Below are 23,662 nucleotides of genomic sequence, written 5' to 3'. Positions count from 1 at the left end.
TTACAAAGATAAATCCTCAGAATACACAAGCGAGCTGAAAAAACTATGACGATAGTCTATGGAATAAATTCATAGACGAGACGCGTTTTGTTTAGCTTTTTTATATTAAAAATAATGTGCCTAACTTTATTTTAATATAATAAATTTAGTCATTCATAATTAACATACTGATATTCTACGAAAGTCACTTGAAATCTATTCATTTTATTAAGTATTTTAGTAAAACAAGAAACTTTGATTTTATAAGTTAACAATCAAATTCTACCGAGGTACAGTAAAAACTAAACGCTTGTTCCAATCAAAGCCGTTTTGAGTTTTCTTCACCGCTGTATCTGCAAAATTGTTTTTCGTTTATTATTTTTACTATTTATAGCTATAAGATCTTCTTTTAGTTATTAATAAATAATTCCTGAAGTTACAGTTACTGGAAATACAGGTAAATGATCGTGAACAATCTTTCAATCATTGTGGCAGTTGCCATCGACCAAACTCTTTCGACGGAATTATTTTTTGGATAAATTTACAGTGTTATTTAGTTAGTGTATTTGCCCTTTAAACATTTCAACGCGTTCATATTATACTTGTAAAGGTTATGTTAGCATACTTTCAATCATTATTCGCCACATTGATTTTTTATTTCAGGTTATTATCGACCTGTCAAGAAGACATTTTTCGCCAAGCCGTAATCGTAAAATTCGCAAAATAGGAGACGAAAATCCCTTCAAGTTTTCCAATTTCATATCGAATCTACCACCAATTGTGAGTAACATCATCATTACGTAATTTATTTTGTTTTGTTTGCTTCAGCTGAGATAACTTGTCAATATCATCTGTTCATGGGCCATGCCTACTAGGTTTATTGTGTACATATTTCTTTCTGTTGTATTATTTTTTAGTCGCAAATGGTTGTTAAACCGATATTTTTATCACAAGCATGGTCACAGTATGGGCAGTGAGTTCAAAATAGATGTTTTTACATACAAGTAGGGTTGTTAACCAACTTTAGCGATATACATGCATGTGTATTATGCATGTTCATTCTCAGAATGTAACTCGTAAATTTGCAAAAATGTAACAATAATTTGATATTGTCATGATAGATTCATCATTATTACATGTTGTATTTGTATTTTAATAGTATTGGTGACTTTCTTGGCCTGGTTTACTTCTAAATAATGTCAAATTTGCAAATCCCGAACTCTTGTGACTTCTTTATGTGAATGATTATTCAAACATTAGGGCTTTATTTAGTCAAGTCAACATTATTTTAAAATGTTACAAGCAACCATGTTCATCAACAAAAACAATCTCAGTTTTGTCAGACCACAATATTACTGACAAAACTCAGATTGTTTTTTCTTTCTTCATTCTTGAACATGAAAAATAAATTTAAACACATAGAATCTTTGCAACTGCGAGAAGCATCCATAGTCAAGTGAGCTTCAGTGATTGTAACTTGTCACTGAGGTTAAGCAACACATGGCACGGTCAGCCATTGGAGGGATGACCAATTTCAAATGGTTCTTTTCTGGAGACTTCTGTGCTTCGGATGGCACATTAAAGCACAATGACCAATTTCAAATGGTTCTTTTCTGGACACTTCTGTGCTTCGGATGGCAGCTTGGAAACATCTGAATGTTGGTTGCTCACTTACCCGAAAACTCTCTGAATACAAGCTTGCTTGTGTTGGGGTCCACCAACCCGCACTAGGCCAAAGTGGTGGACTAGGCCTAAAACCCTTCCTTCATTGGAAGGAGACCCGTGCCCCAGCAGTGGGGAGGTGGTGATGATGATAATCCTTCAATTTTTAACCTATACTTTTTAAAATATTAAGAGCCCTGTGATGTTTGAATGAAAGATGCTTATGCCTGGTGAATAAAGTTAATTTTCCCTTGCAAAACCAATAAACAACAGAGTAGGATTTGACAGCTGTCATTAGGCTCATGCTATGTTATACAAAGTATAGTTCAGTTTCCCTAAGGGCCCGTACACAAAACTGTGAATTTGCATCATATTGCGAAAATGTCTCCCTCCAACTCGCAGGTGCTCCATAAGAGAGAGAGCGTGACGTCGTACGAGTTGCGAACTCGCATCGCGCCTATTCGTAGTTTTGTGTATGTGCCTAAAGCTGTGTACAGACCGGGCCAACGAACGCCCAACGAATGCCAACGGTTATTCCAACAATAATGGATATTTATCATACATAATACAGGGCAGAATGCAGCAATGAAGGTCAACGAAATTCGTTCCTTGGCGTTCCTTGGGCCGGTCTGTACGCAGCTTAAAACAATAAAATATATTCCCAGGGTGGTGGAGCGATGCCCCGCTGCAGCAAGCGCACGCGCAGCGGCGCCGCGGAGCTGGTCCCCGGCGCCACCGCGCTCGACGACCACCACCACCACAAGCGCTCCCGGAATACCAGGTACCATAGTGTCTGTTCTTCTGTCTATCTTAGGGCGACATGCACCGACCTATGGGGTGACTATATAGCTATTAAGACACGCAAGCTCTCGCGAATAGTGTTCCCACGCCTTTGCAACAATGTTAGTCCATATAAATATATGACATAAATCAAGATTTAAAAGTAAATCTAGGTTTAGGGCACACGTGGCCCCTTAGTGTCGGAGACAATAACCATAGCTATGTGTAGACTTACTTCTTTGTCACTGTGGTGAAAGGATTAGCCAGTCAGGTTATTATTATCAGTGGCTCAATGCCCAGGGTGCGCCACCGCGCTCGACGACCACCACCACCACAAGCGCTCCCGGAATACCAGGTACCATATTGTCTGTTCTTCTATCTATCTTACGCTGAGTTGCAGAAAGGAACTTTAAGCTAATGCCGACCTTAAATGTATACCTGCCTTGTTTTGACAGTATACGGACAGAAAGAGACAGACATAGATTTAATGCCGACATTAGCTTAAAGTTCCTTTCTGCAACTCAGCGTTAGGGGGTCATGCATAGTGGAGGTTAATATAACATATAGCTAAAAAACATAGCAAGTGATTTGCTCGCAACGAATAGCATTCGCTTTATGAACGCGCAAATGCTGCTATAATTATAACGCGACGCGCCCTCGCGATCTTAGCTCGCAAAATTGGACAGCGTCTGCCCGCGGCCGTTGCCACGACGCTACTGCTAGAAATAGCGGAGCGGCTCCGCTATTTCTCGCAGCCGCGAGACGTGGCGCGCGATAACCGCGCAGGCGATATTCACTTGCTTTGTAGCGTCTCGCTCTCTCAACGGTGCAACGTCGCGCGACTCGCGTGTGAGAGAGCGAGACGCTGCGAAGCTGCAAGCTTCACTACGCAATAGCGCTCCGCTATCTGCTGAAATTAGCTCCGCAGTCGCGATTTGGCAACGGCCACGGGTGGCCGCTATGCTAATTGTGCCTCGCGCAACGTTACGAATTACGATCGCGTTGTTTGTTTTGTTGCATTTGCGTGCTGTAAATAAATATTTGTAAATATACATAATAATAAATAGTTTTTTAAATAGTAACGTATTAAAATAGGTATAGTGTTTATTTAGGTTTAGTGTAAAATTGAAAATAAATAGTGTTTGTGTAAGTGTAAATAGGTACTTTCTAACGGACAATTTGGTTCTGAGGACAATTTCGTATTTTAAATGTTTTGTGATTGTGTGTGATTGAACTTTGACTGGACAATTTACCTATCTTTACTTTACGTGTGTTTTCGTAAGTGGATGAAACATTGAAAGGATATTACTTTGTGGTTTTAAAGTGTTTTGTGTAAATATTTATTGCAATTAAAGAACGTTTGACAATAATTCATAAAAATGAAGAGAAACAGTGATGTGCCATTATGGAAACAGTGATATGCCATTATAGACAGTCCTAAGCGTGTAAAGTATGAAGGAAAGTTCATTGGTTTTTTCATCAATTTTTTTTTTTGCTCTTTAATATCGTTATAACGTAGCGGATTAAATAACCTGCTATAAATGTGTAACATAGCGTCTGTAGCGTGTTATCAAAATGTAGCCGTTTTTCCCACCACTAGTCATGCAACAATGTCTTAAATCTAGATTTAGGCCATGTTTCACAATGGCTGGATAATGGCTACCTGATTGATAAAAGACAATGCTGTCACTCTCATTTATTATGTTTTAGACACTGACGGCAAGTATTTTATCCCACAGGTAGCCATTATCCAGACATTGTGAAACAGGCCCTGAGTGTCAAATCTTGATTTAAAAAACGAAAGTCCATATAAATATATGACATAAATCGAGATTTATCACTAAATCTAGGTTTAATATGTTGGCACAAGTGGCCCTTTGTCGGAGACAATAACCATAGCTATGTGTAGACTTACTGGGTTGTCACTGTGGTGAAAGAATTTGCCAGGCAGGTTAGTATCAGTAGCTGGCTGCTCCAGATCTAGATTTGTAACATGGCTCGCGACTTATGTGAGTAGGTACAAATGTACAGTGCAGGTGGCTTGCGTGCTACATTTATAAAAAGTGCCTCAACAATCTGTTCTCAGCCTAACTCGACAGTCACTACCATAGATCCTGCACTGAATGAGCTTACCTGTTTGTCGTCTCCGCCTGGACATGTAGACTTGGAGAAAGCTAGCTTAACAAACTCTATAGTTACTAGATGTTTTTCATATAAAATACCAAGCCATGCCCTTCTTCAAATCGTCTAATGGTGCTCTTTGTATAATTTTCAGTTCACGCAGACATTCCAAATCAGAAGACACAAGCTTCAGCCCCAAGAAATGCCTCACATGGTTCAAGGAATACACATCGGTGGAAGAGCCAGACATCTTAGGTAAGTTTTTTTATCAATCGTAAATATAGATAAAATTATACATTCCAGCTACACTATGATTATTTTCAGAAATGTTAATGATTCTCGAAAGTTATTTAAGCCCAGCCTTGCGCAAAAAGTCTGGTTGCTATTGAAAAAGTCTTATAATATAGCAACAAAGGTTGGCTGGAAGAAAAAAGTTTGGCCTTGTGTTTTTTCATTTATAATATTGTGTTTTGTGTACAACAAAGTGTTCATAATTAAAAAACAAAAAATAAAGGAGGGCATCCCCTCAATCTGTAAACAATTGAAACTGAAATTAAAGTTACATTATCTTTCCTCCATCTTGCAATAGTACCTACCTATATTCTATTCTATTCTATTCTATTCTCATAGGGGGTGAAGTTCCTGTACGTGGCTCTCTCGAGTGGAACCTTTGTACATATCCCCTTGGTTTCAGCTCAGCCAGCCTAGCTCCCGGGTAAACTGGAGTAGCAGGCCTGGGTGTTGTAATAGCTGAGGTAGGCGCTCTGTTGGTCCAAGAATAGATAATCTTGTTTCTGTAGTAGGTGGACAAGCTAACAGAATATGTTCAACCGTCTCATCTACTTCCTTACATGTCCTACATAAGGGACTAGTTGAGTTACCTATGGTATATAAGTGTTTATTCACGCAACAATGTCCTGTTATTAATCCTACCATTAATGATATATTACTACGGGACAGGTTGAGTAAGTAGCGTGTAAGTTTGTGGTTGTGTGATACAATAAACGCTTTAGTTTGTCTGCAATCTACACGATTTTTCCACTCCTGATTGTGTTCAGATAGTGTTTTATCGGTGAGACATTGCCTTATTGCCTTTGATGACAGACTAATAAATGGTTCTGGCCCTATTGGTAGGGTATTTGATCCCATTCTTGCTAGTCGGTCAGCCTCGCAATTTCCTATGTTGTCGTTATGACTTTTAATCCACTGTACTGTTACATTATTTGAAATGCTTAGGTTTTCCAGTGTTCTGTGACATTCTAAAATTAATTTAGATTTTGTTACAGTTCTGCCTAAGGCACCTAAAATAGCCATACTGTCTGTGTAGAAGCAGATATTGCTATTTTTTGTGTCTTTTATTTGTGTAGCTCCGTCAAGTAGGCTGGCAGCTTCTGCCTGAAAAACAGTAGCTTTGTTCCCGAAGCTGACAGAGTATTGTAAATTAAGTTCCGGGCAGAAGACACCTCCACCGCTGCCCTTCTTGTTCTTGGCTCCGTCAATGTAGATATTGATGTCGTAATTGTTTTCGTCTGATGTGCCACACTGATCTCGCTGGATAGTGTAGCTTCTGTTGAAGATAAACGTCTTTATAGTAGTGTCGCTGCATTCAGTGGACCCGGGAGCCGACAACTTGGCAATGTCAAGTATGCGACTGTGTCCCTGTGCAGTAGTATTCGTTGACCATAGTCCCATGTTACTTAGCCTTATCGCCGCCGCTTTAGCTTCCTGCTTGATGATAATATCGAGTGGTGGAAGTCCTAGAATTATTTCTAGGGCGGCTGTTGGGGTTGACTTCATACATCCGGTGATTGAAACGCATGCAAGCCTTTGAAACTGTCCTAGTTTGTTTTTCACAGTAATGAGGTTCGATCTTTGCCACCAAACCACTGCTCCATATGTTATTATAGGTCTGACCACCGCTGTGTACAACCATTTACACAGCTTTGGCTTGAGTCCCCATTTGGATCCAACAAGTTTCCTAGTTTGGTATAGGGATATTGTTGCTTTACTTAGGGTTTTCTCCACATGTTTAGACCAGCTTAGGCGGTGGTCTAGCCATATGCCGAGATACTTTACCTCATTTGTTAACTTTAAGGTTGTATTAAAAAGTTTAGGTAGCTTTAAATTACCTATCTTAGTCTTTTTGGTAAATAGAACCATTTCCGTTTTGGTTGGGTTCACTGACAATTCATGTTTGTGACACCATTCCTCTATGATGTTCAGTGCAAGTTGCATCCTTTCACATAAGGTATTTACAAACAGACCGCCAATGAGAATCGTAACGTCATCGGCGTAGGCTATTGTTGTAAAACCTTTATTATTTAGATCGCAAAGTAGATCATTCACAACTAAAACCCACAGCAATGGAGATAACACTCCACCCTGCGGACATCCCTTTGCTACTTTGCATCTTATTGTATTTGTTGAAGTAAAAGATACTGTTCTTGATTTAAGCATATTTGTTATCCAGGCACTGATGACCGGGTCTACATCATGATTTTTAAGGTTATTACTTATGGGGCATTCCACGGGTAGTGGGAAAATGAGATATTTTTTTATTAATCTAATCAAGATTATTTTATTGTTAATTCAATATTAGATATACATATCTACATGTTCTGTTATTTTTTTTTCTGAAAAAAGCAGGAAAGTATTTTTTTACATACGTTTCATACGTTGTCTTTTTGTTCTGAACATGTGGTACGATTTTTTGGGTCATGTTCATGTCCCACCAGTCACAATTTATTTGGTCTATATTTCTTGCAGAAACAAAGCTTGCTCATAGTTTATAGTTCACATCTTAATATATTTAATCATTTAATAGCACATTCAAATAAATTTTGCTATGTTAAGTATTTGGACTAAAATCTCGTTTGACGGAGCAGAGGTCGGGGCTGAGGTATTTTTGGCTGTCCCACCAGTCACACTCCTTAAACCGTTAATATATCACCAATAAATGTACATGGGTTATTAATTTGGTAATCATTACATTACTTGGTTCATTATCTACTATACAGTATATATTTAATCATATTATTTGATTAAAATAAAAAGTTACAGGTCTAAACAATAGCAATTCTGGAGTAAACAGTCCCACCAGTCACTATGGAATGCCCCTTATGCTATTGAACATAGTTTTATCAAAAGCTCCTTCAATATCGATAAAAACTGCAAGGCAGGATTGTTGTAACAATATTGAATTTTCAATTTTGCTTACCACTGCGTGTAAGGCCGACTCTGTTGACTTACCCGGTTGGTATGCATGTTGGTTAGGATGGACAGGTTTCACGGAAAGTGCACCGTCACGTATATATCTGTCACACAGTCGTTCCAAAGTTTTTAGAAGAAATGATGCCAGACTAATGGGTCTATAGGCTTTCGGAGAGGTGTAGTCATCTTTACCCGCTTTAGGCAAAAATACTACTTTCACCTCCCTCCATCCCTTAGGTATATACCTACCTATATTATATAAATCTATATAACTTTGATTACATTGTATGTATTTAAGTATTTATTATTAAACATGAATGTTTACTACATTTTGTACACCTTCCTCATTTATTCTTTAAGTCTCTCCTCCACCCAAAGGTTGCCTGGAAGAGATCGCTTTTAGCGATAAGGCCGCCTATTGCGTTATATTGTAAATTGTTATTTGTGTAAATTGTTTTTAAGTCAATAAAGTAGTATTCTATTCTATTCTATTCTAAAGTTTGCTTTTATTCCTACTTATTAAACGAATCCATAATGTTTTTGTTCCCCTCCAGGTCCAGAAGGCATGGAGAAGTTCTGCTTGGACCTGGGCGTGGACCCCGAGAACGTGGTGATGCTGGTCATCGCCTACAAGATGGGCGCCAAGCAGATGGGCTACTTCACGCAGGACGAATGGCTAAAAGGTATGGAGCATCAATAAATGGTGTATTAGGGGCTAAAGGTCCTAATTGTTATAAAAGAGATAGGAGAACTTGTCATGCAGGTACAATTTCTGTCGGGTAGTATTAGATAAACAAGAATACATAGCCCATTGGGCTGGAAAACATTATTACTGTCTGTGTAAATCAGTCCCAGATACCATGAACAGAAATAGACACCCACTTGGGTGACCTACCAGTTGGGTGACTGTCTTAGAAGAAACCCAAGTCCAGCAGTGCATGATTACAGGTTAATGATGATGCACTAAGATTACCTTATAGCGAGCCAGGTGCAGGAACTAACACCCACACAGGGAATATAATACTTGAACATCAGCAATTTTTATTGCAAACTTGTAACTCATAATAATAAAAGTGTATTTCTTATTCCAGGTCTAACAGAGCTGCAAACAGACAGTGTCCACAAACTACAGAATAAGCTAGAATATTTAAAAAGTCTGCTCAATGACCCACATTTCTTCAAAGCCGTGTACAGATATTCCTATGACTTTGCCAGAGTGAGTAATCATTGTTTTTTTTAATAATACTTATCAGGCTGATGAAGTGTCGCAAAAGATAGCATTTTTAGCTTGGGCTCTTGGCTTTTTCCCTCTGTCACCATCAACAACTTTAATTCTAGAGTCTAAACCACTTGCTACCCTAAATTACTTTAGACATTTTGCCAACCTAAAAGGCTAAATTCAGAGAGTAAACACAGCATAAAAAAGTAACAATTACATGTCTAATTTTACGACCAATAAAAATGTTTGACGGCCGACTGGTGTAGTGGTTAGTGTCCCTGACTGTTATGCCAAAGGTCCCGGGTTCAATTCCCGGCTGGGGCAGATATTTGTTAAAAGACAAATATTTGTACTCGGGTCTTGGGTGTTGATATTTATAATTAATATGTATCAATCTATGTATTTGTGTAGATCAGCTGTCCGGTCCGATACCCATAACACAGGCTCTGCCTAGCTTGCGGTCGGATGGCCGTGTGTGAGATGTCCCCACATATTATTATTACTTAAAAGGCTAAATTCAGAGAGTAAACACAGCATAAAAAAGTTACAATTTGGTAACATTTTCTTTCTTCCAGGACAAAGAGCAGCGTTCCCTCGACACCTCAACCGCCCGAGCTCTCCTCACAGTGCTGCTCCCTCGCTGGTCCCTCCGCCCGGCACTAGGCCAGTTCCTCGAACACTGCCGGAGGTACCGGGTTGTGAACCGGGACCAGTGGAGCAACATACTCGAGTTCAGCCGGTCCGTTGACAGGGAACTCAGTGATTATGATACGGATGGCGCTTGTGAGTATTTGTTTGTTTATTGTTTTACCAACAGAATTACACACACACAAAATCTAAGAAAGATTCATGAAGATTAGTTTAAAGGTATCTACAGACAGAATATAACTACACAGTGCGTAGATAGTACATTGCGATCACGTCGGGGTCACCAATATTGAAAGATAGGTATGGTTGTATTTTAAGTTCAACGGACAGCCTACTGCAGGCATTCTCCAAGCCTGGAGGTCTTTGCCATAATCTCCACTCAGTCCCCGCACCACTGCTATAGTATTGGGCATCCCTTTACATCTATTTAAAGTGTGTCCAGACTCCAGAAGGGCTAGCACGGGGCGCAATTAAGGCGTGACAAAAGTTCTCCGTCGCGCTCGCTCTTGAGGCTGCGCGATGTCAATGAGCGCGTTGCAAAACTTTAGTCACGTCTAGGGTTTCGTTCCCGTGTTCCCGGGAATTCCCGGGAAATTTGTCGTTCCCGAAACCGAAAAATAATAGCATTCCCGGGAATTCCCGTGTTTTACTTTTCATCGATTCTATGCTATATTTTCATCTTTATTTATCTGTTTCTCCTACCTAAAACCAAAAAAAATTGCTCGGCAGGCTTGTCGTCTACGATCAGAAACTAGGTTTTGTTGTAAATTATTGGAAAATCATACGTGTTATTGTTTTCGCGCAGCTGCATTGCCAATGAAATCGTTTATTTTTTCGACGTAGAATATTAGAATTACTTGTCAAAAGTCATAATCTACCACCATTTCACAAAGGCCCCGTCATTTCGCAAAGATATATGACTCATTTACATTACTTTGTTTCACCTCTTCCTGATTCAATATTTTCATCTTTATTTATCTGTTGGTCCTACCGCCTGCCTAAAACCAAACAACCGATCGGCTTTTACATATAATATGCATAGAACAACGCAGACTCGGGTGTACCCTCGGGAAGCGTCATAGCGATCTTTCTTGATACAAAAAAGTCTGCCAATTTTTGCGGGGGGAAATTTTACCGTTTACCATGATTATGTCTCATGGGACATATCATTATGAGTTTTAATTCCCAGCAATAAGGGTTACGTGAAGTGACATTGAATAATGAACACAGTGTCTTCATTTTTCTTGCCAATGGATGTAACAATTATCGATAAGTGTTATCGATGAATTCGAGAACATGGGTTAGAAATACTTATTTCAAATTAATTAGGTATAGTTAAATTTAATTAGGAATGATTAATAAACGAAGTCACCCGTTTTTCACTGTACATTTATATACTCACGTAATAGGTCGCGAGCCGTATCGCCATTTTTGAATGAGTACAATGCACTGAAGTTGTCGAGTAAGTGGGCAACCCGACGGTCAGATGCTTTGAAGCCGCCCCTTCGGGCGGCCTCTGACTAGGCTTAACGACTGCTGCCGAAGCAGCAACCGGGACCCACGGCTCAAGGTCCCGTACGAAGCACGGAAGCGTCCAGAAAAGAACCATTTGAAATCGGTAACTCATGCTGTACCTACCAATGGCTGACCGTGTCAGTTGTTGCTTAACCTCAGTGATCAGTAACGATTAGGCCCGGGTCTCCTATTTACGCCGTAGGTCGCGCCCAGCGTCACGCCGTAGGTCGCGTCACGATGCTCACTATAGAAATGTACTGATGCGGTCTCCCTCACACGCCGACGTTGGCGTGTAGACGTAGTGAGCATCGTGACGTGGCCTACGGCGTGACGCTGGACGCGACCTACGGCGAAAAATAGGAGACCCGGGCCACTGAAGCCAATTCGACTACGGACGCTTCCCAACTATGACCTTTTTTGTCGATTAATACATATCTACATACCGGTACATCACTATTGCATTTTTTTGACATTGGTTGCTAGGAGACAGCTAATAACAATAAACCATGACCAAATCTGTGATCAAATCCGGAATCCGGATATTCTATGAATTGAAGATGTCATTTTAGTATGTAAACAAATCATTTTCTATGAAACGAACGCTTTGCCAACTAGATTGAGTCTAGTGAAAATTGAGACTGCAACTAGTTTTTATAAATCGGTGGGCCTTTCTGGCCTACCACCCCGCCAGAGGGGAACGTCTGCCTATTTCGTCTCCAGACCATTCATACTCAATGATAATATGTGACCAAAGAGTATGTAAAAGCTAACGCTAGTGTCGTCATAATTTTATGTCCCCGTTTTGTGTACGCGTTTATTTTTATAAAATTACTTACGCATAGAAAAACCAAAATAAGAAGTAGGTTGAGCAATAAATCGTTGAATCAATTAATTTTTCTAAAACATTAGCTCAAGTGTAATGATTTTTGTATTTTAATTATATGTCATAATAATATTACTTTCCTTTTCATTATAATACCTTTGTTGTTGTTTAATTTACAATTAAGAAAAACAAATGATTTTGCATTTAAAACAAATAATTATAATATTGGTTGTAAATTTATCTGACTGTTGCTTTTTTCTACCTATACGAGTAATAAAAATATATTTGACTTAATTGTGTTCTAATAGACTTTTAATACCCTAAAATAGCAAAAAAATAGCATTTTAAATAAATTCCCGTTTCCCGGGAATTCCCGGGAAATCTTGAAAAAAATTCCCGTTTCCCGGGAACAGAAAAATGTCGGGAAAAACGAAACCCTAGTCACGTCTTAATTGCGCCCCGTGCTAGCCCTTCTGGACTGTCTTTAGTAGTCATTCTAAATACAATTTTTTATTAATTCCAGGGCCAGTGATGCTGGACGAGTTCGTTGAGTGGCTGCGCGCGGAGCGGCGCGACGAGGCCATGCCGGCCGCCAGCTGAGGGCGCGAGTCATTGTTCCGAGCTTCGGCGGGCTGCTCTGTGGTCCGAGCTACAGCGGCGGCTACTCTGTGGGCGCGCGAGCTACAGCGGCGGCTAGTCTGTGGTCCGAGCTACAGCGGCGGCTAGTCTGTGGCCGCGTTTGTTTCTTTTCTGAGCGCGAAAGAGGTTATAATTTGTAAATGGTAGTGTGAGTCCTGTGATGATTGATGAGATGCTTACGTCTGATGAGCAAAGGCACAAAATGGATGGATTTGACAGCTGTCATAGGGCTCATGCTATATTTTACAATAGACGTGGGTCACGTGGGGTTGCCATAATAAGGTTTTTGGGTTTCGATCAATTACGTGAGCCAATTACAGGTGACGCCTGTACCCGATTCCCCTGTTCTAATTGTCTGGGTCAGTCGCAATTTATTCCCCCGTAATGCGATTGGTCAGCTCATTTTTGGTTTGTGGAAAATATAAACTCAGTTTATGGTAACCCCACTTCGTGTTCCGTTCTTGTAATCTTAGTCCCATTTCGAATACAATCTCAACTAAACTATATTCTGTTGTTATTAAAACGTTACGTTTTACTATGGAGCAGCAATACGCTAAATCAAATTGTAGAAATTATATTAAAAAAAATATGATTAATACTGCCATTGTGGAAATTTATAGCACTAGTGGAAAACATTTACTGATAATATTATTATATCCTTTACGATCAGACTTCTTCAAGGGACACCCACAAAATTCGCATTTATATTGTATAAATAATATTTTAATTTACATATCGTCGCTGTTAGCTCGGCTCGACAAATTGAGGACAAATATTATAAAGTTAGAGCTTATTTGGGTTGTACACACAACCGCATAGTGAAAATAAGTTTCGTCATTTGATACAATAATGGCCCTGTATTATATTATTATAGTTGTAATGTTAAATGTCACTTATGTTTAATTTTAAATGTAAAAATAGATTTCGCTTTATCCTTTCCATTCTCTGCATTTTCTAATTTTGATGTATTCATTTGGTATCAAGTGACTAAACTGTTGTCTGTGTAATTAAAATGAATAACAATGGCGGATATTTGAACTTGATTTAAATGTATCCCTCGGCCAATAGACTCCAATTTCCAAATTATGAGTTTCATATCTTATTGATAGAAACTGATTGTTAGGAATAAAAGTAATTAGATACCTACCTCTTAAATGACAATGATGGATTTTTGCAGGCAAAAGTGTTAGAGGTATATTTGTAAAAATGGGAAGCATACTATGTAATAGTTATAATTTTCTTATTTCATAATCGATTAACATTATCGTAGATAAAAATATGACTACGCATAGATTTATTAATGAAATGGCGTACAAATACTAAGGAAGAAAGTTACACTTTCGAAAAATCGGTTGTTACTTTTATGCGCAATGTCATATTTGTCTACGGCACTATCTCTTAGCGGGCTAGCTTTAAACTTTTAATTTAACAAATACGAAAGTAATTTCACCAGTTCTTTTTTTATATACTATCATAATTGCACATATTATAATTATTTATAGCATTAGTGAAAATAACAGCGAAACATGAGGCATCAAAATGTATTTCATCAAATATAATGTAGTTTAGGTGATGTAAATAAAAGATTTGTGGAAGCTGCAAATATCGCGTATTAGATGAATGAATGGTCAATGCAGATACGTAAAAAAAACCGACAGGGATTTATTAATTTGCCTTACATGCCACTGATTACATAAATATGAAGACTATTGGAACCAATCAGAATATATCGCTTTAGAAAGTTGACGACTAAATGTAAATAAAACAGAGTTTACTAATCTGTTAAATTTAGCTATTTTGTAGACTCGGAATCTGGAACTAGATTGTACTAGAATCATCAATAGAGGGCGCCTGAATAGACAAGCGAATGGAGATGATAAAAGTGGAAATTACTGCAACATGTTCTGACCATAGAAGACCAATCTTGCTTCATAAAACTATATTAAATTTCAGAACGAATCGTAAATAGCTGCTACACTATTTACGATTTGTTAAACGTACCGACAAACAAGAGTAGCCCACAGGTCATGACCCAGCTGATGATTAATTTACCAAAATGGCGCCGAAGCCCACCAATCACAACGCATTGGCGTTAATCGTCGTTGGTAGCGCCATCTTCGAATAGTTCTGAGTTTTTATATTCTTTGTAGGCACTTTGTTCGATCGTTTCTTCTTATTTCATAAAATTCGAAACAACATGATGAATTGATTGTTAGTTTAATTATATTGGTAGGGACTCATTTTCGCTTTACATTTCTTGTAGATGTTTTAATGTGTTTTTTTATTACAGTACACCTTTCGATGGTTTCTAGAGTGAATAAGAGGCACAGTTACAAGAAGGGCTCCTAGGAACTTTGTATATTGTCATAGATTTGAGTAAAACAACTACCTATCACTTTATTCCCTCTTTGCTTTGTATTGAAATACCCACCGAAGCAGCTTTTTCTTTGTATAATAACAAAAACTGGATGTCCTCTGCAGTCTCATATAATATTTAGTTAATTTTAATACAATATAAATTATTTTAAATTGAAATATTTAAGTTTTGCTTTATTTCTCCATTTTGACTTGAACTGTTTGTAAAAAGTCGTAATATTATTATTTTTATTAACTTTAAATGAACAGAATGTGCAATGCCAAACCACAAGCTCTGAAAACACAAGCTTCGGTAAACCAATCAACAACCCTTTTTAAAACTCTTCCAATATTATGGCATTGTATATGGAATCACAACCATATTTCTATAGACTGGGTTTATGTAACTAGTCTATTTAACTACGGTTAGATGTAGATATGTTTTATATAAGGCATTGTAGGTAGTTTATTCAAATTATCTTGGCTGAAACTGCAACAGAATAGAACGTAGATGGCTCATTTCAAGCTGTGGACATACAAAGTGCTCGATTACGTAAAATTTTACTAACAAATAATGTATTACGGCCCTGTATTTACATTTTGGCAATTAAAAAAGTCCCTGGCAAACTATCCTGCAAACTTGATGGCAGCTTTCCAGGATCCCTGCTTTTAAAAAGTTGTATTGTACCGCGCCATGTGAGCCGTCTATGTTGTATTATGTGTCTGTAGTAACATCGATCAGACGCGGTGTATTCAAAATTATTCTCAAAAATGTTTAAGCAACTGTACCGAATGATCTTAAGAGCGAAATAAATAAAATTCAAAATTAATATGGTATTTTGTGTGTCCAATTTATTTAATTAAGTGTTTATATTTATAGGCACATCATCATAAGATTCATAAGCCATAATGAACTATAATGCAGGGTCATTTACAAATTGCCAATTTGAAATTATTCTAAGATTGCTTGTTTAAATTTTCGAAAACTGTGCATTATTAATTAAATTGCTAACAGATCATCATTGCAACAAACAGGTAAACACTACTTACACTAGTCTACAACATAAGTAGTACTATTTACAATATCGATCAGCCTTCATCTTGCTTCTCCTGTCGAGGAGGGTTTCGTGAAGGATACCCTCCACTTTGGCTTTCTTCAGCTCTGACACATCTCCTTCATTGATCTTCAACTTCTTGTCTTGGAATTTCTGGAACTTTTTTCTGAAAAATATAGGTGAAATATCTAGAGTGTTTATAAGAATAGGCATAGATAGTAGAGACCCATTGAATTGAGAAGAGTAATTTGTCAACTGGCGATCTGAGAAATGCTCACATGTCCCAGTCATGATAACATTCTACCATCACATACACAAAATATATTAGAATCCTTCAGAATACTTTAATTGTAGACTTCTACAGCTGTCTTTTTCTCAATATAGAAAAACAATCAATAATCTACAAAAGTAGCATTTCAACTTACACATAATTAACTTCAACTTCAGCCAGGTTGCCCTGCTCCTCAGCGGGCAGCACGTTGGTGTTGACCTCCCGGGTCTTGTTGCTGCGGATGCGACAGAACTCGGCCTCACCGGCAGCCGTGCTGCTCACCACCACCGAGTCGTCCTCTGGGTTCACCATCACAAACTTGTTTAGCGCACTGAGGATCGCTGTTTTGCCTGTGAATGGGATTTGGGTTGTTGTATTTGGATTGGACCAGGTTTGATTTACTTATTGAGTAAATGGGAGAGGCCTCTACAGGCTAATTATGGTGATGTATGTGCAAATGCTTCTGTGTAAAAATGCTTCTGTATATAAATAAAATAAATAAATAAATGGCGGGACACAGAGTTTGTTGTAATAATTTAGATAGGTAAGGTAGGTATGTATTAGAAAAGACACCGATGTAAGTGGAAAGAACATTTTGGGGGATGATAATATTATGGGTATAACATTAGTATCAAAATTATGCAGAACTCAAAGATGAACATAATAAAAGGCACAACTCACCATCCTGCCACACCGGCTCCCACTGCTCCATGGGCCCCACGGCGTCGGACCGGCCCACCACCACGCCATCCTTACTGACGCCCAAGTACTTCCCGTAACCAGACTTAAGAGCAAACTTGGTCTCTCCCGCGGGGAACGCAGTGAATATCTCCTCGGGGCTCGGGCCCTCCCCGTCCCCGTGCGGCGCCCCTATAGTGAACAAGCCGTTGTCTAACGCAGAGATGTAAGTGTTGCTTCCGAACTCCAGTGATATGGACCCCGTCACATCCTCGATCTTGTTCACTTGCCACCAGCCGCCGTGCAGCAGGCAATCCTCGTCCACTTTAGAGGTCTCTGGTTTATCTTTGTGCTTCCTGTGTTTGCGCCTTTTAGCTCTGAAAATGGAGATGCACGTAAGTAAAATGTAATGTATTTGCAGTTTGAGGTTATTTACATTGATTATTCATAGGTTTAACTCACTTGGGTTTATCGATGCCTTTCAGTATGAGTTTCCCACGTTTCACAGCAGCATATTCATCGGCCATTATTAGAAACTGATACTCAATAAATTAAATAAAGCAAATGTAATGTAATATTTTTGTTTTTATTGCTTGCTTGGCTTTTGGCTTTGCTTGATTGATTGACAGTTGTTGACTGGTTGACGTTGACGCGTTGACACACACTTGACGTCTTGTGAGTTCTTTATTATTTAATTTAATCTGTGTGTCTACGTAGTGCTTAGAATGTGCTGTCAGCTTTTTCAGCTGCATTATTCTAATATCTCGCGTAGATTTGTACAACCGAGATTTTTAATATTTTAGAGTGGATTTTACATAACAACCTGTTTTTGGTTCTTATCTGAAAGCCATGTGTAGGTTTTTCAGTGAAAATTTACTCAAATTTGTATGGCTTGGAGCTAGTGCAGCGCGTGTACCGCTAGGTAGCGGCTCTCTTGCACCCTACAAAATATTAATCGCTACTCACAGTCGCTTCTGTAAAAACTAGTAAGTACTCCCCATGCTGGTTTTAACCGACAACCTGTTTAGTAATGAAATTACCTATCATATTTTTGGTAAGCTATGCAGGGTGTCCCACGCTCACCTCTCATCGGTTCATCGGCAGTACTTAAACCTATATACGACTGCCACTGGCAACTTCAGCTTTCAGATTCCAAAGCGTTTTAGCACCTACCTCATTTCAGCGGGTGCATTCATTCAAGGACTAGCCGATCACAGAAAGTTCCAATAGCGCCATAGCATGCTGAATGAATTAAATAAATATTTATCTTTATCTAACTAAAGGGCTCTACTTCGCCAGCGCTATTTGTCGTAGCAGCAGGATCTTTGTGTCTACGAAATGTGAGATGAGTGTGAGGCCAAGTCAACTGCACTGCAGCTGTAGGTGAGGATAGGAAAAATTAGCAGAGAGAATAAAATTATTGGTATTTTATGTAGTTAAGTATTTATTTATGTAATGGCATTTAGGTATTTTATAATTTATACATTTTTAACTATTTAAATACAAATATTTATACAAATGTGAAAGGTACTTATGTATTATTAACTACGTCAATTAGACAGAAGTACAAAAAGTGTAAAACTTAATTTTAATAATAATTATACTTTTGAATCTTACAGTTAACATTGGCTTAGGGGGACTATAATAATAATTTATTGAATTTGCTAGTTTCATAGTATGGAAGGCCTACCAACCTATAAGACCTATATAGTTTCCTAGTAAGGTATTAACGTACAATGAACTATTGTGTAGGCTAAAAGTATCTAGGTACACTGAGTAAACACACAGAACTTTCTTAGGGCTTTTGTGGTGGGTCCTTATGTAGGTAGGTATAAAACTAAAAGTAATTTATATAAAAGCTGCAGGTTTTGTTTTTAATCATCTCGATAAGTACACACTTTAACTGGATGCAAGAAACAGCTCCTAAATTCCACTTTTGACTTTCCTACGTATCTATAGATCGAAATCAACTTCCTAACAACTATACCTATGGCATCTACAATCAATCTTCCCTAAATCGTTACCGTTTGACGATGCAAGGTTCGCAGGTTCCTGGGTTCAAGTAGGCGGGGTGGCAGTGAGGGCAGTTTGGATTCTCCCCAAAGGACCGTCCAGGCCTGCCCACCTTCACTTGGAAGGAGGTCTCAGCGTTCTCATCCTCGTATCCTGGATGTGGCTTGTCCAGAGGGAACTGGTAATCCGGCACGAAGTATGAGCTGATGTTGTACTCTACATTAGAGGGGTTCAGATCAGGCTCCTCAGTGGTCGGTCTCGACCAGTTGGAGAATGGTCTGTTTCCTTGAGAATTGCTTCTTCCCTGCGGCACTTCGGCAGCGGTGCCGTTGTCGGTAGAGTTGTCGGCCAGCGGGAGCTCTAGGTCGAAGGCTGGGACCGCCCACTTCCACTCGTAGTACACAGGAGGCCCAACGGTGGTCGATGGTATCACCGCGTAATCGCTTTTCGGAGGAAGCAGATGCTTATCAGGCTCCGATAGACCCGTGCTTCGTTGGTTGCTGTTTTCATTGACTGGGCTGAAATTGTTTGTATCTGTTTGAGGAGTGGGCGCTGTGGGCTTGGTGTTAATAGTATTGAACCGGGTCTGCTCTGTGTTTCCCTTTCGCTTCTCCGTTTGCAGCGTGTTGAAGTTGTTTCCGCGGTTTTTCTGTCTCCTCGGGGTTCGTTCCTCCTCCGTGCTGACGTCTTGTCCCTGCGGCAGCTGCTGGTTGATATTCAGAATCTCCGAGGCAGTCATGGTGGTCTTCAGCGAGTCAGGAGAGTTAGGATCGAACCGTTTTATAAACTGGAAGACCGGATCTTCACTAGAATTCTTCATCCGGATGTCAAGATCGTACTCCTCAGATGACGGCTGTTCTGTAGTGGTTGGGGCTTCCGGGGGTCGCAGGTCTTGTGTAGGCGGAGACACAGGCCTGGAGTTGGGTACTCCAGTGTTCTGATTGAAGTCGTTGAAGTCAGGTAGAGTCTGGTAGGTCGGTGTCGGCTTTTGGGACGCGGCACCAGCTAGGTTGTCCTGTGCGTCTATTCCGCTGGGCGCTTGGGCCGTGGGTCTAGTGGGTCCGCTGGTGGGCCGCCGGGTGCCGGTGCCGGTGGACCACGAGGTCGGCGGCCGGTACTGCTGTTGCTTGCCGTTGTCCAGCCCGTTGTTGTTGGATGACAGCGAGTCTGCTACTCCGACGATGCTGTTCCCAGGGTGCACCGGGTACTGGAATTCGAAACGAAAAATTGTTAATTACATGATGTTAATGATAAATAACTTTGTAAACGATTAAATAGTAAATGAACTGTTGAATTTCAGATTGTAAAAACGATTTTTCAGACAAGGCTGCATTAATCATGTAGGTTGCTGCATGTAGAAATGTCGTGGTGGCCCACTTATTCCAATTTTTTCAAGACCTTACATAGTGCTAAATTAAATCACTATTTCTTCTTCGTATCGAATCCAAGAAGGATATTTTTTATGAAACCCATATTGACCCACTAGCTTCCTCACCTTCGACTCGGCCTCCTTCAGGCCATCATAATAGTTGCTGTTGGGCGGCACGGACAGGATGTCGGGCCGCGGCGTGCGGAACTGCATCTCGTGCTCCGACACGAACGGCTTGTCCCTCTGGCCTGGTGAGAGAGATGGAACAGTTGAGAATAGAGAGGCAGGCGGGAAAGAGGGGGGTGAATAGTGCTCTGATGTGAACGGCTTGTCGCGCTGACCTGAGGGAGAGAGGTGGAACAGTTGAAATGGTGAGGAAGAGAGAGGGATAACTAGTGAGTCCGAAATAACGGCTTGTCCCGCTGACCTGGAGAGAGATGGAACAGTTGAGATGGGGAGGAAGAGAGAGGGAAACTAGTGCTCCGAAATAACGGCTTGTCCCGTTGACTTGGAGAGAGATGGAACAGTTGAGACAGGGTTGACGGTCACTGCGTGGGTAGTCGAGACACCAGCAGTGTATGGCAAATATAATATAACTACTTAACTGGATATCAGATGCTGCATTGCTATGAATACGGAAAGGCATTAAGAGGTCGCAGACTGTACATTTATATCATTTACCTACAGGCATTAGATTACAGTAATTGTATTTGAAGGTGTTACGAGCGTTTGTCTGCGGTCAGACGGAGTCTCACCACAAGACTCATGATTGTGTTGCATCTTCACCTTGCCATCGATATCTTTAATAATAATAATAATGAACATTTATATTTACACCTTCCGGTAAAACATCGATCTTTCTCACGGGTTTATTTTTGAATATTAGAACATTTTGGGGTTTCGGTAGGCATTAAATATGAAGTTAAAGACTTCAATGATAGATAATTAAATTTTATTGATAAAATAATGGTAAGTACCTATGTACCTACTGCCCAGTTGTTTCAGACCAACACCCACAATACGCCGTTTATTTCTAGGAAACCATTTAGCTAAGTGTCCATAAATATTATATCGGCCTTCGAATCTCCTTTGCCTATCTGCTTCAGATACAATTAAGTGTACCTACTTATTATAATGTTTTAACCTTCTATCTGCTGCTTTAACCTTATAATCATTTATCATTTTCATCTAAAGATCACTAGGGATCCTCCTGCAAGATTTACAATGTATCTAGAACCACCCTCCCAGCTAGTCTGTCACGGCATCGCCTAAAGTTATTTACGAGTACATCGTGATTGTGTGTTGTTAATGGGCTTTTGTTAACAAATTAAATCACGCTTCGCAATGCCTAAAGCAGAACGCCCAAGACAAAGGTGGGCAGGATTGTCGATACATAGCCATACAAATTCGAGTTAATTTTCACTACTCAAATCGTAAAAACTCATAAGTGAGCATTCCTTTACCTTGCATTACCTAACGAAAACGTGTCATCTTTTGTGGCAGAAAGCGCCCGAGGCCCTACGATCAAGATGTTTTCGTAAGATTGACATCGTTGCCCATCAGAGACCGTTTTTCATCGATTATTCCTCGTCACGATGTTCCGTCGTTCATGAAGATTCAATAAAAAATAATTGTCTCGCATTTTATAGTCTCTACAATCGATCCACTAATCGGAACAGACTCTCACGTCCACAGTGTTATCTGACTTCATCGTGATTTGGTTTATTCATTGCATCATTTTATTTTATAACTTCACTTAGTAATTCAAAATTCAAATATCGATATTAAATTTAACATCAAAGGTTTCTTACCAGGGTCCCTAAACTAGGAGAAGTTTGGAAACAACTGAAATTATAAGACAAATGAGTTTATAATTTACTAGTAATGATAACTATTGAACTTTTGTCCATAAATATTAGGCAAAGACTTAGGCAAAGTAAGTAGGCAATTATTATTAAAATCTGTGTTGAAATATCTTTGTGACAAAAGGCAATCGGTTCTCAAATTTACCTAATACGTCGGAGACCTTTCGCGCTAGCTCGTAACTTGTTGAGTGATGACAGAAGGTGATAAAATTAACATTAGGTACTTGGGTAAGTACCGTACCCATTCTATAGGTCGAGAGAAATGTAAATTATCCTATGAGTAAGTATAGATCTCGACATAACTATTCATATTCTGTAATTGCGTATTTAGATGTGTGAAAATGACACGCATGTACCCGAAAATTAAATCTGATATTATTTTGTTACCTGTGATCTAACAAATAGAATACCTATATCATTATGGTTTTGCGTCAATCTTTTTCTTGAGCATGTCATATCACCCTACCTACCTAAGGTATGTAACTCAGTAACCTATAGAAATTGAGAATGATTCAGTCAGAACGATAGGGAATTGCAAATACCTTCATACCATTAAGTATAAGACACACATCATTGTCGAGCTGGGCAGACCTTAATGATATGTACCTACGTACCTATGTTATCAGGGTATCATAATCATGTCGACAAAGTAGACATCTTATAGTGTGTTAATGAGGACGCGGAAGAAGAAAATGTTCACATTCAGGGGGTCACTTTATATTACAAAAAAAGAAGTTTCGGAGCGCTGCGCGAGCCACGACTCTATCTCGTTGTATTAAACGTGCCGATTTCACGACAGCTCTCGTTCCTTCATTTATCGTCAGTATAGAGTAACCCTGCAGGAACGGAAGTTAACAATGCGTGCCGGCGGCCGCAGCGGCGTTCAGAAACCGGAGTCAAGGGCACCGGCGCATCGGACACTGACATTGGTGTTGATTGGCGCCTATACACACAGTTCCGAACATTCTGAACGCACGCCTGCTTAGATTCACAATATACGAACAAGATGTTGTATGACATTCAAAAACAAGGCAAAAAACTGCCCGCATTTTGTTTACTATCAAACCGTTTTAAGTTCATAATTATGACAATCATTGTACTCGTACCAATGAATAAAGTGCCCGATCTTTTAACCGAATTGATTCAAAATAAGAGCTCAGTGGTAGAAGTGGGGTGTTATTTGTCGAGACGTTTCTTTTGCGCTTTCACTTCATCTTGATTGTATATTGTAAATCTAAGCCTAACTGTCATTAAATCAAATATGGCTGCCGGTTAGCTATGAATAGGGCTTGATGATGGTTATAAATGGGGAACTATTGAAGCGGTTAAGTTAAGCTTATTGTAAGGTATTATTTTGTTTGAGGTTTGTTGGTAAAGGCAAGAGCTTATTTAAACGAGCTACTGACATTTCGTACTTGAAATGCCATAACTTCTATCAACCTCGCGGTACCTACACGATG

At 39.4% G+C, this 23,662-nt stretch overlaps 3 protein-coding genes across 6 annotated transcripts in view; 1 reads left to right on the top strand and 2 right to left on the bottom strand.

The window, feature by feature from the left end:
- Positions 1-275: 275 nt before the first annotated feature.
- Positions 276-12,686, top strand: LOC105392226 (DCN1-like protein 5). Its single transcript, XM_038113362.2, has 8 exons — positions 276-436; positions 643-759; positions 2,307-2,422; positions 4,697-4,797; positions 8,307-8,435; positions 8,844-8,968; positions 9,547-9,754; positions 12,481-12,686. The coding sequence occupies exons 3-8, from the start codon at positions 2,319-2,321 to the stop codon at positions 12,555-12,557; spliced, it is 744 nt and encodes a 247-aa protein (XP_037969290.1). The 5' UTR covers positions 276-436; positions 643-759; positions 2,307-2,318; the 3' UTR covers positions 12,558-12,686.
- Positions 12,687-14,121: 1,435 nt separating this feature from the next.
- On the bottom strand, positions 14,122-17,588 carry LOC105385145 (protein FRG1 homolog). Its single transcript, XM_011555473.3, has 4 exons — positions 17,418-17,588; positions 16,959-17,332; positions 16,432-16,627; positions 14,122-16,172 (listed from the first exon to the last, which is right to left on the bottom strand). Exons 1-4 carry the CDS (start codon positions 17,480-17,482, stop codon positions 16,025-16,027), a joined length of 783 nt encoding a protein of 260 aa, XP_011553775.3. The 5' UTR covers positions 17,483-17,588; the 3' UTR covers positions 14,122-16,024.
- Positions 17,589-18,379: 791 nt separating this feature from the next.
- LOC105385676 overlaps positions 18,380-23,662 on the bottom strand; it is a 38,694-nt gene continuing 33,411 nt past the window's right edge. For 3 of the 4 annotated variants that reach the window (XM_038113375.2, XM_038113376.2, XM_038113373.2), the window contains exons 5-6: positions 20,464-20,585; positions 18,380-20,175 (exon numbers count right to left, since the gene is read on the bottom strand). In XM_038113375.2, the coding sequence (XP_037969303.2) occupies positions 18,976-20,175; positions 20,464-20,585 (1,322 nt within the window). In that variant the 3' untranslated portion in view covers positions 18,380-18,975. Of the gene's footprint in view, positions 20,176-20,463; positions 20,586-20,663; positions 20,679-23,662 lie in introns of all 4 variants that reach the window. The other variant, XM_038113379.2, reaches the window with a different exon arrangement.

This window comes from Plutella xylostella, chromosome 23 (genome assembly GCF_932276165.1).
Source record: "Plutella xylostella chromosome 23, ilPluXylo3.1, whole genome shotgun sequence".
Classification (NCBI taxonomy): domain Eukaryota; kingdom Metazoa; phylum Arthropoda; class Insecta; order Lepidoptera; family Plutellidae; genus Plutella; species Plutella xylostella.
The sequence above is the reverse complement of the archived record's forward strand: the minus strand, read 5'-3'. Positions and strand labels throughout refer to the sequence as shown.

Bases quoted from the DNA above. Each gene is read 5' to 3' on its own strand.
- LOC105392226 (XM_038113362.2), top strand. From the start codon at position 2,319: ATGCCCCGCTGCAGCAAGCGCACGCGCAGCGGCGCCGCGGAGCTGGTC. The intron at 8,969-9,546 runs GTGAGTAATCAT...TCTTTCTTCCAG, and splicing joins ATTCCTATGACTTTGCCAGA to GACAAAGAGCAGCGTTCCCT. The intron at 9,755-12,480 runs GTGAGTATTTGT...TATTAATTCCAG, and splicing joins TTATGATACGGATGGCGCTT to GGCCAGTGATGCTGGACGAG.
- LOC105385145 (XM_011555473.3), bottom strand. From the start codon at position 17,482: ATGGCCGATGAATATGCTGCTGTGAAACGTGGGAAACTCATACTGAAA. The intron at 16,628-16,958 runs GTGAGTTGTGCC...TCCCATTCACAG, and splicing joins GGAGCCGGTGTGGCAGGATG to GCAAAACAGCGATCCTCAGT. The intron at 16,173-16,431 runs GTAAGTTGAAAT...TATATTTTTCAG, and splicing joins GAAGTTGAAGTTAATTATGT to AAAAAAGTTCCAGAAATTCC.